This window comes from Melitaea cinxia, chromosome 21, assembly GCF_905220565.1.
Source record: "Melitaea cinxia chromosome 21, ilMelCinx1.1, whole genome shotgun sequence".
In the NCBI taxonomy this organism is placed as follows: Eukaryota; Metazoa; Arthropoda; class Insecta; order Lepidoptera; family Nymphalidae; genus Melitaea; species Melitaea cinxia.
Genome location: NC_059414.1, coordinates 6,674,290 through 6,691,411, shown reverse-complemented (window position 1 = coordinate 6,691,411; position 17,122 = coordinate 6,674,290). Strand labels below are relative to the sequence as shown.

Here is a 17,122-nt window from a genome sequence, read left to right as displayed (position 1 = left end):
TTCCTCTACGACGCCGTTCAATTTAAAAAGGCGAAGAATTTGAAATTGTCACTGTAGAAGAAAAAATAAATTACCTGCTATGTATGAGATGTTTTTATCATGGGCAACCGGCATTTGAAAAGGTTCGCGCCTGTTTACAACTATTGTATCAATTTACAAATAAATCAAATGGATAGATGTTTATTTTGTGTAGTTGAGTTTCGGACACCGTTGCAAACGGACGGGTGGTAAAATAGAACAAGCGCGGATAGTGCTCGTGATAAATACGAAAATGGAGTTAAATTTTATAACAACCCTTATAAAGCACGATGTGAACCACAATGTGAAACAGTGTTTCAAAACGAAAAAGCCATTTAGTAAGTTATGTTTTTATCCTAAAATAATAAATTATTTACTAATAATTATCTAATAATTTAGTAGTTAAATGACATTTCAACAATAAATAATTTTATAATTATGTATTATTTCCACTTTTTCATACTATATATAATACTTTATTTCATACAATTTAAGACTACAAGAGACGCGTACCGCGTAAGCTTTTTTATATAAACCTTCAAGAGCTTTTTGGAAAGACGGCCCAACGTAGAAGCTTTTCTAAATATTTTTCAGAATCTATAAAATACTTCCTATTAACTCCATTGCATTTATTTATACAAATTATTTCGTAATCTATATTGTTATTATTGTACTTTATTTATTGATTTGTTAAAGTTAACAACCTAAAGGATAAGCTTTATTTTCTTTTTAAAGTTAATATATGTGCTTACACTCGTAATCAAGTTGTTTGTTCATTTGATAACGAAACATATTTATAATACTTAATATCTAATAGAGATGGCTGTATTGTTTTGATATAATTATAATGGAATATTGACCTCTTTTACTTAACGTCTTGTTAACAATTAATGATGAATTTATAAATCTTTTTAATAATTATATTTTTACATGTATGGTTTTAATTGTGTTATCGTTTCTGAGTTGAACTTTTTATGATCTTTTCTTCCAAGAATCTACTAGAAAACATATCTTAATGAAATAAGTTGTGTCTTTACAAACATACCTACTTTAAAAAAAAGGTCGTAGTTTGTAACCCTCTTTACACTTTTGGTTAATACCTGTGAACTAAACTAAATAAATATCATTTATTTTATTAAAAAAAAAACTTTGAAGCTGTAAAAATATTATTTAATTCTTCGTTCATTCTAACCTCATAACTCTAATTCTAAATTACAACAAATAATTAATTTCCATATAAAGAGTTCATTGAACTTTATGATTCCACTCATTTGTATCGAATACTTATTAAACTAGGAATCATTATTTGCACATTCATTATCTTATTTTACGTAGTAGTAGCCTAATTTTAACATGTTAAGTACGTGACTTGAGGCACTGTCAATAGTTTCTAGAAGGCGGGCGGTGCCGGCGACCCATGTGCATCCCTAATTCCCTTTGTAGCGTGTATCCCCTTGGCTAAACCGGTTATGGTTTTAAACAACAGTTTTGAGAATTTCAAGATTTTCCCATTCATCGTCATTGTTTTGGACAACAATCAATCAACTTATCAACATATCAACTTAGGACATTATAAGACTATGTGGTATCGATGTGAACTAAATTAAAACCTTTAATCTGACAAAACGTTTACCGATACATACGTTGTACCAGGAGTCTCGAAATGGTAACTCAGGACCAAGGCTATCGGCGTTATTTCAATATTTTTATTAAGTCTTAAATTTGAACTAATCTTAGCTCACATTATGAGTGCTACGACACTGTTGTTGTACGTATGAGTGTAACGGATAGAAAAAAACGTAAACGTAAAAAAACGTAACGAAACAAACGTAACGAGCAAAAACGTAAACTAAACTCGTGTAAACTATATTATAGAGGAGAGGGACTACTTGTATCTAAAGATTATTTAATAAAAAAAACTAAAGTATAAATCTCTCTCAGTACGCGTAAAAAACTAGGGATATTACGGAGTTCCGTAATATCGGTAATAATTATCCGTGATAATTACAGATGTCCAAAATAGAAATCTATCCTTGCGGATAAACCGCAACCAAATCCTATACTTACAACTGTATTAAAATATTCGAATCCATAACCATATTGGAAATTCCATTTCCGTAACATCCCTGTTAAAAACTATCGAGTCGTTACTTAACTATTACTTTAGTTATGTATGTTGATTGTTGGTATGTATTTAAGTCAGTTTACGTGTACATAATCGAATAAACTCTATTCATTTAAATATACTTACAATTGTCATATAGTAATACCATATTAAATAATATTGATTATATCGCTTTAGCCTGTTATATCTCACTGCAGGGCATATGCCTCTTTCCCCGAGTAGGAAAAGGATCCGAGTTTAATCCACCACACTGTTCCAATGCGTGTTGGCAGATATATTTCCTACTATGAGTAACGGTCACTACCAGGTGTACATGATAACAACCAGGACCGAAGGCTTAACGTGCTCTCTGAGGCACGGTGGGAAGACCCACAAGGACTGCACAAACACATAGACCACGTCAAACATCTGTATGGTCAATAAAATGTTTGTCATGTGCAGGGATCGAACCCGTAACCGCCGTCGCAACAGCCACAAACCAGTGCTGACAAAAATGATGTATTGTGTCAATAAATTGTAAATGAGATACATTAACATGGCAACAACTAATACGCCTTAAATAAATACACTAATTTATTAAATTATAAACATTACAAATAACAGTCATTAGTCATAGCCTTGTGCTTAATGGAATATTCTCATCGTCACAACGAAATGTACTAAAATAACAAACTTTCATTATCATTATAAACTACCTTACATAAGTAATAAATAGAACATATTTAGTGCCCTCTTGCATTATACAGAATGTTCGATAACACAGAACGTGATCTATTACACCTAGAAAACTCCCCATTTGAAGGAATGTATTTAGGAGACTAGTACAAGTACACCAGGTATAAGAAGTTCCTTCTGAAACCTATTGCGCGTTCGTTAAGTTTTAGAGCATGTTAGAATATAAATTCTCAGTGCGCTCTTATGTATAAGTTTTTAAGGGATATACCGGGAATTAGAAATGAAAATAGCGGTAACTCCTGTAAAAGTGTTGATATGATACGGACCGTGAAACCTTAAAAACTTACTCATAAGAATGCACATATATTTTGGCAACTTTGCAGACGCCTTAGGTATGGCCGCATAAGATAGCCAGCGTAGTGATAAACGGCTTAGCTCAAGATAAGACAATTATTAAATCAGGCGTTCAATTTAAGATTTACGCGCTCAAACAATATCTCAGCTTCATTATTTGAGTAGTTAAATACATATATTTGTATACAAATAGATAATACATTTTTAATGGCAGTTTGACAAGCCTTTTTTGTTATTTTTGGTTTTACTTAATATTCATAATATTACAATAGATAATTAGTACCTACATAAGATAGGTAGATCCGATATGGTAGAACAAAGCAGGAAATATCCTGCTCAAAATCTGGAGTAGCCCAACTGGGGAAGTACCTCGACCTTACGAAGATCACAGCTAAATAATACTACTTTCAAGAAGTGATGTGTTTCTGTGGTGAGTGAGGTGACCAGAGCTCCTGAGGGAGACTGGGGATAGGGCTTATAGCAACTTGCGATACTTCTGGTGGGTGGGTCTGAAAGCTACGGTAACTACTTACCATAAGGTAAGCCGTACGCTTGTTTACCGACCTACTTGCATAATTAAATAAATAAAAAATTATAAAAAGTATTCCTCATTCGACTTTCAAATGCATTTTACCTAACATAAATTGTTAAGAATAAATTTTGCTAACAAATTTTGGATTGGATAAAAATAAATTCTAAAATAGAAATTCAAATGTAAATTACTTATTGTTTTTTTTATAAATAGCAGTTACAAACCTTTACAGTGAACTAGCTGTGCCTGCGGCTTCGCCCGCTTTAAATCAGTGTGTCACAAAGTTTTCCCGGCAAATTTTCTGTGAAACTCTCATCAAAATCGGCTTAGCCGTTCCGTAAACCTTCCTCTTGAGCCCTCTCTCCATTGGTGAATCCGCATGAAAATCCTTTCAGTATGGTTCGTTGAATTCGTCAGAATTGTGATAGTATTGTAGTGTAAATATATTTATATTGCCTGCAATTTAGTTTTTAATATGGTTCTATATAAATATATGCCACGGAATAGCGTAACGAGGAATCCTCTGTGACTCCGTGACGACAGGGACGACAAAATAAAAAAATATTCTACGTAAAGGTTAGATATTGTAAAAAATATTTTTTTGGTACTACGTATAAGTGATAAATATAAATGTTTCTTGAACACAGAGTTGCGAACGCGGTTATTTTCTTTTAAGCCGACCTTGCTGTATATGTTTCATACAAACTATCGACCCCAATTAAACGCCCTTAGCGGTGGAATATCACAAAATCTGTTCACACACATCACAGACGTCTACTAACTATAATCTACCTCCCTGCCAAATTTCATCTTTGTCATCCAGCTGTTTTTGAGTTCTCGTGATGAGTGAGTCAGTGACCTTTCTCTTTTATATATATACTAGCGACCCGCCCCGGCTTCGCACGGTTGCAAAAACTATCAGTGTTTCTCTACTATATTATGAATGTATTATACATATAAACCTTCCTCTGGAATCATTTTATTTACTAAAGGCAACCGCATCAAAATCCGTCGCGTAGTTTTAAATATCTAAGCGTACAGACTGCGGAAAGCGACTTATACTATGTAATTAGACAAAAATCTAATTCAAAGTTTTTGTTTACAGTTACTAGAAAAGAGGAAGTAATGGCAATCAAAAGTAAATTCCCAACTAAAATACCGGTAAGTAGCCTATTTCAAACCCAAGTTATCTTGTACAGCAACATGTTACCAGGTCTTTAACTAATATTTTTCATTTCAGTTAATAGTGGAAAGATACTACAAAGAAAGGAATCTACCAACGTTGGACAAAACTAAGTTCCTGGTCCCAGAAGATATTACGATGTCGCAATTCCTAGTGATTATTCGAAACAGGGTTAAAATAAAGCCAAATCAAGTATGTGAATACTACATAATAAAATTAATAATATTTAAAAAATGTGAAATAGTTACGTATATGACATGGCCTTATGGCTAAGAAGTGACCTCTTCCAAGCAATCTTTTTTAGAGGAGATGATATGCTGAATGTAGATGTTCAGTTTGATTTTTAGGTGCATATACGTAAGAACTTAGAGACAAATAATGAGATGAGCAATTCAATAAATATCAGTTTTTTTATTCTATTTTGCTTAGAATATAATTGTGTCGAATCAAACGTAATCAAAAGGTCAACTTCTTGACTTCTCGAGTTGACGCACGTGAGAAAAGCATAATGTATTTTTATCTTAATTGAGGTTAACTAATCAATAACAAACAGTCAGACAAAAAAAAATAATAATTAATAGGTACCTATTACTTATCGTAATTGCTTATTTGTATATTATGGTATTGTTTGTAGTGAAGTTAAACAAAGATTGATTTTTGGATAACGACGTTATAAAATCAGACATACCTACTTATTAGTAAAATTTCTAAATAAATAGGTACAAGGGTAACGGATGTAATTGAAATTGCATTTAGCTGAAATGCATTGAAATATTTTTAACACGAATCGTTAAAGATCGTTAAGAGTTGTATTTGTATCTATATTTTGATTGTTTTCATAGCATTATACCGTATGAACTATGAATTGGTTTTTTACGGTACAGACACTGCTGCATTTTTTCAAAAAAAGGTCAGCTATTTATAGTGGGGTAAGAAACTCCCGTCGAGACATTTTAAATGAAATGCGCATACCATATAAATAAAATATAAAAGAGGCATAGATAGTAGATAAATATTCAAACATAAAGAAAAGCTAAATTAGTAAAGCTTTAAACTTTTAACTTCGTAATTTTTCCTTTTAATCATTATGAAGTCAAAGTCTGGTTGGATAAATATCCGTTGCTATAGGAAAATTGCATATTTTCATATTTTCAATTACTGTAGTTTATATTGTAGGTACCTAACTGGTTTTGAATTTTTTTCTTAGTAACTGTTTAGTCTCGTAGCGTTTCTTCTCAGCAGATATGGAGATGGTTGTAACTCTTTAAATAATGATTAAGCACTCTTTAGGTTTATTAAATGAGGCTATAATTTTTGATAGGTACAATCAAAAGGGACGAAATTTTCGAAACAATTACTGTCTTTATAAAAAAATATAAATTACATTATCTTCGATCTTGTTTAACATCACTTAGTATATTCAAAAATTAAAAAATGTTTATTTTTAAATCATCAGGCCCTGTACTTGATAATCAACAACAAATCGATGTTAAGTATGAGCTTGACTATGGCACAAGCTTACGAGCAGTATGGCGATGAAGATGGTTTCCTATACATAACCTACGCATCGCAAGAAGTTTTTGGTTACCAAGACGGTAAGTGTAAAAAAAAAAACATTACAATATTTATTCATCTTATTGTTTTAGTAAGATGGCGTTGTTTATTTCAAAGCTGGATTTGTAAGAATAAACAAAAATCACTAATTATCTATACAAATAAACAAAATTGGAGTGTCTGTTTGTAATAATAAAATAACCCCTTTTGACAAAATTTATATGGATGTATACACAGTACATATACCAAAATAACATATTTTAAAATTTTTGTCAACTGGAACAAACAGACAAACATCTGTCTGTTTTTTCCGGCTAATCTCTAAAACGGCTGAACCGATTTTCACCGGACTTTCACTGGTAGATAGCTGCTATAAGGAGTAACTAAGGCTACCATTATTTTACATTTATTTATTTATTTTATAACTCTGCGAACTGAAAAATATTTTTTTGTTTAAAATGCCACGCGGACGAATACCCGGGCACAGCCAGTATGATAATAAAATTGAATATGGATAATGGCGGTAGTTTGTAATATAAAAATTTGCTTGAGAATAATATGTTATAGGAATTTAACTGCAAATTCTAATGTTTTAAAGTGTTGATTTGATTGATTTATTGTTTAATCATAAATTGTTTTGACAGATATGACGGAGCCAAGCAAGGAAGTCCAAGTGATCAGGGACAGATTTCCAAACAAAATTCCGGTGAGTGTCTGTTCCAAATAACCTGTGTTTCATTTATATATATTATTTTAATTATTCCAAACATTTTTGTATTGTGTGTGTTTGTTTTCTAATTGGGTCTAAATGAAGTGTTTTAAAATAAACATTTATGATAAGTGTGTTTATAAAAGTTCAAGTTCAAGATAATTTAAGGCCTATTTTTGGAAATAAGATTAGCAAATAATAATAGTAAAATAAAAAATACAAGATATTATCTTTATAGTGTTTTCGAGAGCTAACTTATCAATACGAGTATTATAGCTTCAAACAACTATTGAATAATTGTATAAATTAATGCTTGTTTATACATTGTTAAAATCAAAATAGTAGGTACATTGACCAAACAAATATAGTAACTCGAGAGCGAGGGATGACCTCCTTGATTAGAAAAGGGTTACTAGATAAAAAAAAATATTTAAAATATTAATGGTTTATTTATTAAAATTTAATATAATAAATAAATATTCTTATTATAAAATTCTGTGATTATTTGTTCTATTTAGCTGTACGTGGAAAGATTCGCAAATGAAAAGGATGTCCCAGTACTAGGCAGGAATAAATTCTTAGTACCGCAAGAGCTTACGATGTCACAGTTTCTGTATATCATTCGCACTAAGATGAAGTTAAGAGACTCCCAGGTATGTGCATTTTGACAGTGTATTTATGAAAAAAAAAATTATGCCATTATGTGACGCTGTTTGACATTGCGTTGTTATCGTACCTTGGTCGCAATGATTTTGTGACACATTTATGCAAATTGATGTCACAGAGATCGTTATATTTTTGAATGGAAAAGTTACATTAAAAACAAACTGTCCAATAAAATTGGACTAGGTTTTTATCTCACTCTTATTAGAAGTATTTTCTTTAGTGTCTTCCACTAATCACGTGAGGCTCGAAAGGAGAGGTGTTCAAGGAGGAGGGGCTCTATTGAGATATAACGTTGAACGCGCAATTTTTAAACCAAAAAAAAAAAACAACCAACAAACCTCCAACCTTGATGCTTATCTTGAAATAAGTGTCATTAATTTTCCAAAATTTAACCTAATTATATCATTATACCTGTATTGCAGTGGCGTAGCGAGGGGGGGGGGTCAAGAGGGGGCATCATGTCCCCGGCGCTAGTACATATTAGGGGGGGGAGGTATTGTGCCCTGGGCGCGAGTTAAGCTCGCTACGTCACTGGTGTATTTAAAGATTATATTCTGAAAATTTGAATTTAATTTGCATAATAAAGTGTATCTGATTTTTGGTTATGGAGGAGGGAACTCCAAAGAAACGCTGACTGCGTCAGTAAAATTTTGCGTTTTAATGTTATAGGTACGAGTATAAAGATATCGTACGCAAGTCTGGTATTACAATCGTAGTTAAATTGCAGGTTTTCTATTGTTTATATAGTTTAAAATAGACGCCACAATGAGACCATTGAATAAACTTAGTTTACTGAAGAAGAAAAAAACAATTACATTAACATTGTAATATCAGATTTTCTTTTCAATTACAATATGATTTAAATTTACATCATTCATTTTCATCATTATCATTGATACATTTTTTTTAGGCCTTGTATCTGCTGATCAACGAAAAAGTGATTGTGAGCCACAGTATGACGATGGCTCAAGCATACGACCAATTCCAAAGTCCAGACGGGTTCTTGCACATAACTTACGCCGCACAACAAGTCTTCGGTTAACAACACATACGGTCAGTTTTACTACCATATTTATGTATTTATTTTTTTGACGTGAGAGCGTCTAATAAATCAATGAAAGCCAGCTGCATGCACGAAAAAGGATCAGTTATTGTCCCGTTACGCTCATTCTACGCTGGCGCCGCATCTATCTCTCTTGCACTCGATTAGCCTATGCGTCCGAGGAGATGTTTTGTTATGATGTTGTCATGTTAAACTATCGCCCGTAAACAAACTTTACAGATAACCAATTTTTTTCTATATATAAAACAGTTAAAGTCCAGTTTCTAAATTCATAAAACGAACGTTTCGTGTTTTGAATATAGGATCGGAGCTTCAATTATTCTGTAATATTTTTATTTTTTATTTATAAAAAGGGACCTGAAAGTAAACGTGGTAATTATTGTATTTATGTATTTAAGTTATAATGTACAAAATTTAGAAAATTCATGTTGCTAATCATAAACAATCTATTATCATAAGCATGATTGTGAACAATCAATGTTTATGATAATAGAAATGAGACTACTTTTTTACGGTCATGTTTAATACTGAAGTTAGGATACACAAGTGTTATCACAGATAAAAAAAAAAAAAAAAAAAAAAAACAGGTGGACCATTTCTTTAAACTTCCTACACTTAATACTTAAATCAAAACAGAAATCTCGTGTACTCTCCCTGAAAACCAATTATTAAAGTACTGGACATTTACATTTTGACAGTGGCTCTGTGTATAACAGCAGGGGCGGTCAACGTGACTCAATTTATAAAACATGTCGATACAATTTTACGTCGTCTAGTAATAAAATCCGGTGGATATTCATTACATCATTTCAGCCTAATACAGTCCACTGCTCGACATAGGCCTCCGCAAGTCTCCTCTCACAATTTAATATGTCTTACAATTTTATATGTCCTTATCAATCCGGTTTCCATCCCTCCCAAAGCACTGTTGGAGGATGTGCGGTGTACAATGGATCAAACCAAGCTCACTGCCACAATCCTGCTAGACTGTAGCAGTGCTTTTAACTCAGTTGATTACGACATTCTTCTTGGTATTCTGCGTGCAGTTAACATTTCACCTGCAGATATGGACTGGTTTCACTACTATCTTTCTGGACGTCAGCAGTGCAGCGGAACGTTACTTTCAACGGCAACACGTCAGATTGGATGGAACTTACTGCTGGTGTTCCACAAGGTGGCGTCTTATCTCATTGCTATTTTCTGTGTTCATTAACAATGTTTCTCGTGTTATCACTTCTCCATTTGTATGCAGATGACTTACAAATATACAGACACTTCCAGTTGACTGAGTTGCATAAGGCTGTTGAAAATTTAAATAGTGACCTTGTCGCAGTTCAGGACTGGGCTAGGTCTTTTGGTCTGGTGGTCAATCCTGCTAAATCACAAGCTATCATTATTGGAAGTAGTCGATTAAGAAGCAGACTTGACTGGGAATTGGTTCCTAAAATCTCGTACTCTGGGGTCCCAATTCCTTACTGTGATAAAGTTAGGAATTTGGAGCTCATTATGGATTGCAATTTGTCATGGGCAGCTCATATCAGCGAGGTCAGCAGAAGAATACACTACACATTTCACTCTCTCAAGCGTCCTCAATATTTTCTTCATTTCCAAACCAAAATTATACTTGCGCAAACCCTTCTACTGCCTATCCTTGATTATGCTGATGTATGCTATCTGGATGTGACTGAGGAGCTACTTACAAAGTTAGAACGACTCCAAAATCTTGCCATAAGGTTCATTTTTGGCCTGCGAAAATTTGATCGCATCACTCACTTTCGTGCTCAGTTAAAATGGCTCCCCATTCGTCTTCGGCGTGATATGCGCATCCTTTCCACTCTCTTTAATATCCTTCATGATCCAAATGCTCCATCGTATCTTCGATCCTGATTTCACCTGCTGCCCTGATATATATGTATATAGAATCTGAATCTCGGAAACGGCTCCAACGATTTTCATGAAATTTAATATGCAGGAAATTTCAGGGGAGATAAATAAATCTAGCTAGGATTCATTTTTAGGAAATGTCGTTTTATCCTAGTTTTTAGACAATGAAAAAATGCTACAATATCGTTAGAAAACGAAGTTAAATATCGCAATTATCAAAAATTTGTAATAGCTCAGGTAGTAAATCGGCGGGGTCGTGATCGACCGAAAAGACCACGATTCAAATCCTCAAATTTCCATATCGATTATTGTTTTCTCTTTTTTTTTCTAAATGCACTCGTTATTTTTTATCTAAATAGCCAGTTCTTATTTTTTATTATTATGTCGGTAAAATCGAAAAACATTATTCATATTTTATCATTATTATTTTTTAATTATTTTTTATTTTTGATTTTTTATATTTGTTTATATTTTTTTATTATTGTTTGTAAAAAAATATTCTTCATATTTTATAAATATGTAATTCGTACTTTTTTGGCATAAAGTTATATGTCTTCAATAAAGATAAGAGTGGAAGCTCCGCAAAAACATAACAGGGCTTAGGATGGTGTGTAGGGTGGAATTTGATTTTTTTTTATATCTGTTACATATTCTCCTATAAGTTTAGTTTTTAGTTATTCGATTAATTAACTACTTGGGTGAAAGATGCTAGGTATTGATGAATGTATGTATGTGAGTTTATTTTCATTACATTTATATTAATAACTAAATAAAAAATATGAAATAAGAGTAAGTGAATATACTCTATAAATATATCTGCAAATTTATCTTTTAGACTTTTGCTGCAGTGATTGCCATATTTGTTATTGTCTGTATTGTTCTAGCATGTGTTTCTGTACAATATTTCTTTTTCTAAAATAAGTAGTTTATTTGATTATGATGTCTTATAAATAAACACACTTTCCAAAATTGATTTAGCAGGATTTCCAAAAAACCAGTCTTTATTAGGCGCAATAATGAATCATGAAGGCCGAAAAAGGCAAAATCGCTAAATATGTGCCTGAGTAAAAAAGTAATTTAAAAAGTAAACAGGAACGAGGACTTCCGTTGCAAAACTCGATAGTAGTTGTTTATATGCATACTCCACACTCTCGATAGCACGAAAAATAAATGCATTCTGCCTCCACTGTTGCTACCCTTTTGGTAAATAATCAGGCAATCATATTGTCTTGAACCCCTCTAAGTTTTGCTACTTGAAAAATTTGTTGACATTTTTTTTTTACTTTTGGCGCAGTTTGTAGTGGCTCTGCTTTCTGTACCACGGGTTGTGGGTTCGAGTCCCGCCTGTCTGGGTGTAATTGTAAAAAAAATGTGGAGATAAAGAATACGTTATGATCATTACCTCTCGCGTAATAATAATATTATATTTTTATTGTACTCCAAAACGCAATCATACACAGTAATAAAAAAAAGATATACAAAGGCAATATATTCGAGATTATAGACGAGATATAATTTGCTTCAAATAAACTCATAGCACATTGTTAATCAAATAAAAAGAAGACATGTTAATTTAAATGTCTCAAAATAAGGCAAAAGCTTATTCTCCGATCGATTACAACAAAAGTTAAGTAAATCAATTTATTTATTGATAACGAAATCATATATTTACTTCGCTAATACATCAAATACAAACAACTTTATCTTGCTCCTCAAGAAATATTAAAGATGATTCGAGAGGCTTCGAGTCAGATTCATAAGATTTTCGTTTCAAAGATTAATAATTATATTTTCTTTTTAAACTTATTCGGTTTCAATATTGTAAGGTAATAATTAGGTGTTGATTTAATAAAAAAACGGGCCGATTAAGATATTACTTAACATGTTTTGTTCCTTTTATTTGCTGATAATAAAATAAGTTAATATTACTTATCAATTCTGATTTCAAATATGTAGGCTGGATATAGCCAGGTGTTAGCCCATTAAGGATTCGTTTTTGTTTTGTTTTTTTTTTAAAGATATATAGGAACCGGACTTAAGGCAAAAAAGTTTAAAAACATAAGTTTACATGAGAAGAGAAATTATCAGATGAGAACTCAAATATTAATAGACTATTTATTCTACCTCTTTAGCAACAAACGCCATTTATATATATTCACATTACATTAATGATGGTCAACAGCGAACAAGTTGGGGATTTTAAGATTTTCAATAAAGTTATCGTAAAACGGACATACAGTTTTGATTTATTAGTTTGTTGTTTTGATAACGCTCAACTTACAATGTTGGTAGGCACATTGATGTGGAAGAAAACATGCATAATTTACACTTTAATACGTCAAGCCGTTTTATGCACGAGATAAAAACTATAATGGCAGCACTGATAACTCAACCGTTACTGTCTAGTTAGACTTGAATTAATTGCTTGAATTACGTTTCAATACTTATATGTCATTTCTGAAGGACGTGTTTATGAATGGTCTTTTTTTTAATTTTTCGTTATTGACACACGTGAGTGCACTTGGCTACCATCCGTAAAAAAAAGTGATAACTAGTCGCAAAAAATAGCATTATGCTATAATGGTGCTATATTAGTAATAATCTACCATACGTATTACTGAAGAAGAAATGATACGAATTAAACAAAATCTGGTTCCATTTGAGCGTGTTGCTAAGGAGATAACTTCAAATGTATTGTCCATTGGCCATTATCACAAAGGGTGATTGCCCCCGCTTTAATCGACATAGTGACCGGAACTATTAAGTAATGTTATACGACCGCTGTAATATTAGCACATCTATGGCATTATTTCATTATTTGTTTCCATGCATACGGCCATCTAACTGATAAACCTTGAAAATTTATTCAGATAAGAGTGCTCATTTTATTTATAACAAATTAACATTTTTTTTTAATAGAGTATAAACTCTAACTATAAATAATTATGATTCTAATTCTACACAAATTAACGTCATATTCAACTGTTACTTTTTTAAACAATAATTGTTATCTGCATACGACATTATGGAAAATAACGATCCTTGGAAACAATTTAACTAAATGAAGCTATTAATCAACTTGCAAGGGACAACTCCCTATCTTAATTACGACTGAGTTCCTTTAATAAGTATTTCTACAATTTATTTGTATTTAAAGTTAAATCTATAATATATATAAAAGCGAAAGGTCACTCACTCATCACGAAATCTCCGAAACTATAACACCTACAAACTTGAAATTTGGCAGGTAGGCTCCTTATAGGACGTAGACATCCGCTAAGAACGGATTTTACGAAACTCGACCCCTAAGGGGGTAAAACGGGGGTTGGATGTTTGTATGAAAGTCCTATGTTTTTGAAGTAAGAGACCTGAAATTTAAAATGCATGCTCTATAGATGGTGAGAAAGTGTCCAAATAATGTATCTTTAGAAATCAACCCCTTTTTGGGGTTGAAACGGGGGATGGTACGTTGACTCACTGATCACGAAATCTCCGAAACTATAACACCTACAAACTTGAAATTTGGCAGGAAAGCTCCTTATAGGACGTAAACATCCGCTAAGAACGAATTTTACGAAAATCTACCCCTAAGGGGGTAAAACGGGGGTTGGAAGTTCGTATGAAAGTCCTATGTTTTTGAAGTAAGAGACCTGAAATTTAAAATGTATGCTCTATAGATGATGAAAAGGCGTCCAAATAATGTATCTTTAGAAATCAACCCCTTTTTGGGGTTGAAACGGGGGATGGTAGGTTGACTCACTGATCACGAAATCTCTGAAACTATAACATCTACAAACTTGAAATTTGGCAGGAAGGCTCCTTATAGGGCGTAGAGATCCGCTAAGAACGGATTTTACGAAACTCGACCCCTAAGGGGGTAAAACGGGGGGTTGGAAGTTTGTATGAAAGTCCTATGTTTTAGGAGTAAAAGAAATTTAAAATGTATGCTCTATAGATAGCGAGAAGGTGTCCAAATAATGAATCGTAATCTATATATATAAAAGAGAAAGGTCACTGACTCACTCACCACGAGAACTTAATAACCGCTGGATGGTCCATCCATCCAGGATGGACAAAGATGAGGCAGGGAGGTAGATTATAGTTAGTTGACGTCCGCTAAGAACGGATTTTGCGATATTCCACCGCTAAGAGGGTTGATAGTTTGTATAAAACATATACAGCCTGAAAATAAAACTAAAAATGTGGTGTATAGAGAGGTTTTATAAAAATAACTATTAAATTATACTAAATTGTGCCTTTTAAAAAGTTACTCAGTTTGATAAGCATTTCAAGTGACTGAAATAAAAAAATAATTTGCGTTAAGCATCTTAATAGTAATGCATATCTTCATAACCACGCGGACGTAGTCGCAGGCGATAGTTAGTGTATTATAAAACAAAGTCCCCAAAAGTATATGTGAAAGATTCCTTCAAAATCTACTGAACGGATTTTCATGCGATTTCACCAATGGAGAGAGGGTTTGGAGAGAAAGGTTTACGGAACGGCTAAGCCGATTTCGATAATAGTTTCACTGGAAGTTTGCCGGGAAAACTTTGTGACACACTGATTTCTACGCGGGCGAAGCCGCGGGCACAGCTAGTATATATATATAAATTATCTATTTCATTAAAAGTTAACTTCTACCAAGTAGATAATGATTTTAATTAAACTTTCAATAAAATCTAGGTACGAGTCAATTAAAACAGACACGGTCAGGGGTGATAGATTATCACAAATATTTCTCTAAAACATCTAGAATCCTGTATGCACTAGTTACACTCAGTCGGCGCGGCCAGTGTTCCTGGGCCCGTATTATTCCACGGCACTCGTCAATAAATTATTTATGTCACAATAATATCTTTATCTCTCGGGTCGCGTACACAAACAACAGGCCGAGGAGCGAGGACTCGATACCAGCGATTGATGTCCTTTCTTCTATCTACTGCCCCCCGGGGGCTGGCTAGGTGATTCATTTGCATCAAGATGTCCTAACATATAGTCATACACTAGAATTAGTCGCTATTTCACTTAAAATTAATATTATCACTATATTAAATGTTCGATTCTGTCATTATATTTATTAATACGTGAAGCAAAATCTTTGTACCCCTTTTTACGAAAATTGAGCGGACGGAGACGAAAGCGAGAGATGTGATAGGCTAAACGATGGGCAGAGCGACAACTCGGCAATCATTGTTGTGATATTTGCTCTTATTAATAATAAATTAATAAACGCTTCACACTCAACGGCCCCCAGTAGGATTTTCTCCTGTGTTGGGGTTCCGGAAACACACACAATATACAAGCACAACGCCCAGACTACGACAAACATCTATATGGCCGATACAAATGTCTGTCGTGAGCGGGAATCGAACCCGCGACCGCCAGCGCAACAGCCAGTGCTATGACTGCTGCGCCAACGCGTCGTCAAATCCGATCATTCTCTTATCCGAGATTGATATGTATTTATCAATATTATTTGGTCAGTATAACTTTTAATGAAATAAATAGGTTTTAGGAGAAACTAATGGAGTTTAAGAAGTAAATAAACTAGAATTAGAATAAAAATAAAGTCAGAAATGAAACGTATTTATTTCCCGCCACAACCTCTATTAAACAAATCAAATTGCCAAATCAAACAAAAATCAAAATTTACTTTGTGTAAGATAATGTTAAAAGGAATTAATTATGAATCTGTCATTGTTAAATTATAGAAGCTTGCCTGTGCCTTGCAAAGCATTTTGAAGTTTTTGAAGTTTACAAATACCTTTTTATTCATTATATTGCTCAAATATTACTACTTACATAACATTTGAAAGGTTCAACAATTATATATTTGTTTGAAACATAATAAATAATCGTTTTTTTTTTAATTTAAATTTATTTTTTCTTTACAGGTACAATTTCTGGTCAATAAAAGTATATGAAAATCTGGCATTTAATGAAATGAATCTATTTTAAAGACTGATAGTATTTTATTTTTGTGATACATCTAGTTTATTGTAGTAGTAGTAACAGTTTTTATAATATTTTCCTATTATTGTAATGATGTAAGGCCGGTAATTCATATATTATGTCTTAATAAAAGAAGTAATTATTTTAATTTTATGATCTGATTATCTGTTTATTTTTAGTGTTTCATTTAAATTAATAATGATATTTAATGAAAACCATTACATGATTATTATATGTATAAAATATCAGGAATATTTATGATCTCAAGATATTATAGAAATTTGGCCGCTTGCCATATGTTAGATTTATGAGTGGAAATATTATTTTGTATATAATAATATTTGTAATAAAGAGTTTTATATAAAATTCATAAAATATACCTAGGTAACTGTTAAATGAAATTT

The 17,122-nt window shown here is 32.6% G+C and overlaps 1 protein-coding gene across 1 annotated transcript; it reads left to right on the top strand.

Moving 5' to 3' along the window:
- Positions 1 to 271: 271 nt before the first annotated feature.
- Positions 272 to 17,101, top strand: LOC123663984. The gene is made up of 8 exons (XM_045598621.1): positions 272 to 356; positions 4,810 to 4,865; positions 4,945 to 5,079; positions 6,344 to 6,482; positions 7,086 to 7,147; positions 7,669 to 7,803; positions 8,727 to 8,869; positions 16,661 to 17,101. Exons 1-7 carry the CDS (start codon positions 272 to 274, stop codon positions 8,856 to 8,858), a joined length of 744 nt encoding a protein of 247 aa, XP_045454577.1. The 3' UTR covers positions 8,859 to 8,869; positions 16,661 to 17,101.
- Positions 17,102 to 17,122: the final 21 nt, after the last annotated feature.

What these genes read in the sequence shown, in the direction of transcription:
- LOC123663984 (XM_045598621.1), top strand. Translation starts at nt 272, where the DNA reads ATGGAGTTAAATTTTATAACAACCCTTATAAAGCACGATGTGAACCAC. An exon ending in AGTTTTTGGTTACCAAGACG is followed by an intron (nt 6,483 to 7,085) that starts GTAAGTGTAAAA and finishes TTGTTTTGACAG; the next exon opens with ATATGACGGAGCCAAGCAAG. An exon ending in GATTTCCAAACAAAATTCCG is followed by an intron (nt 7,148 to 7,668) that starts GTGAGTGTCTGT and finishes TGTTCTATTTAG; the next exon opens with CTGTACGTGGAAAGATTCGC.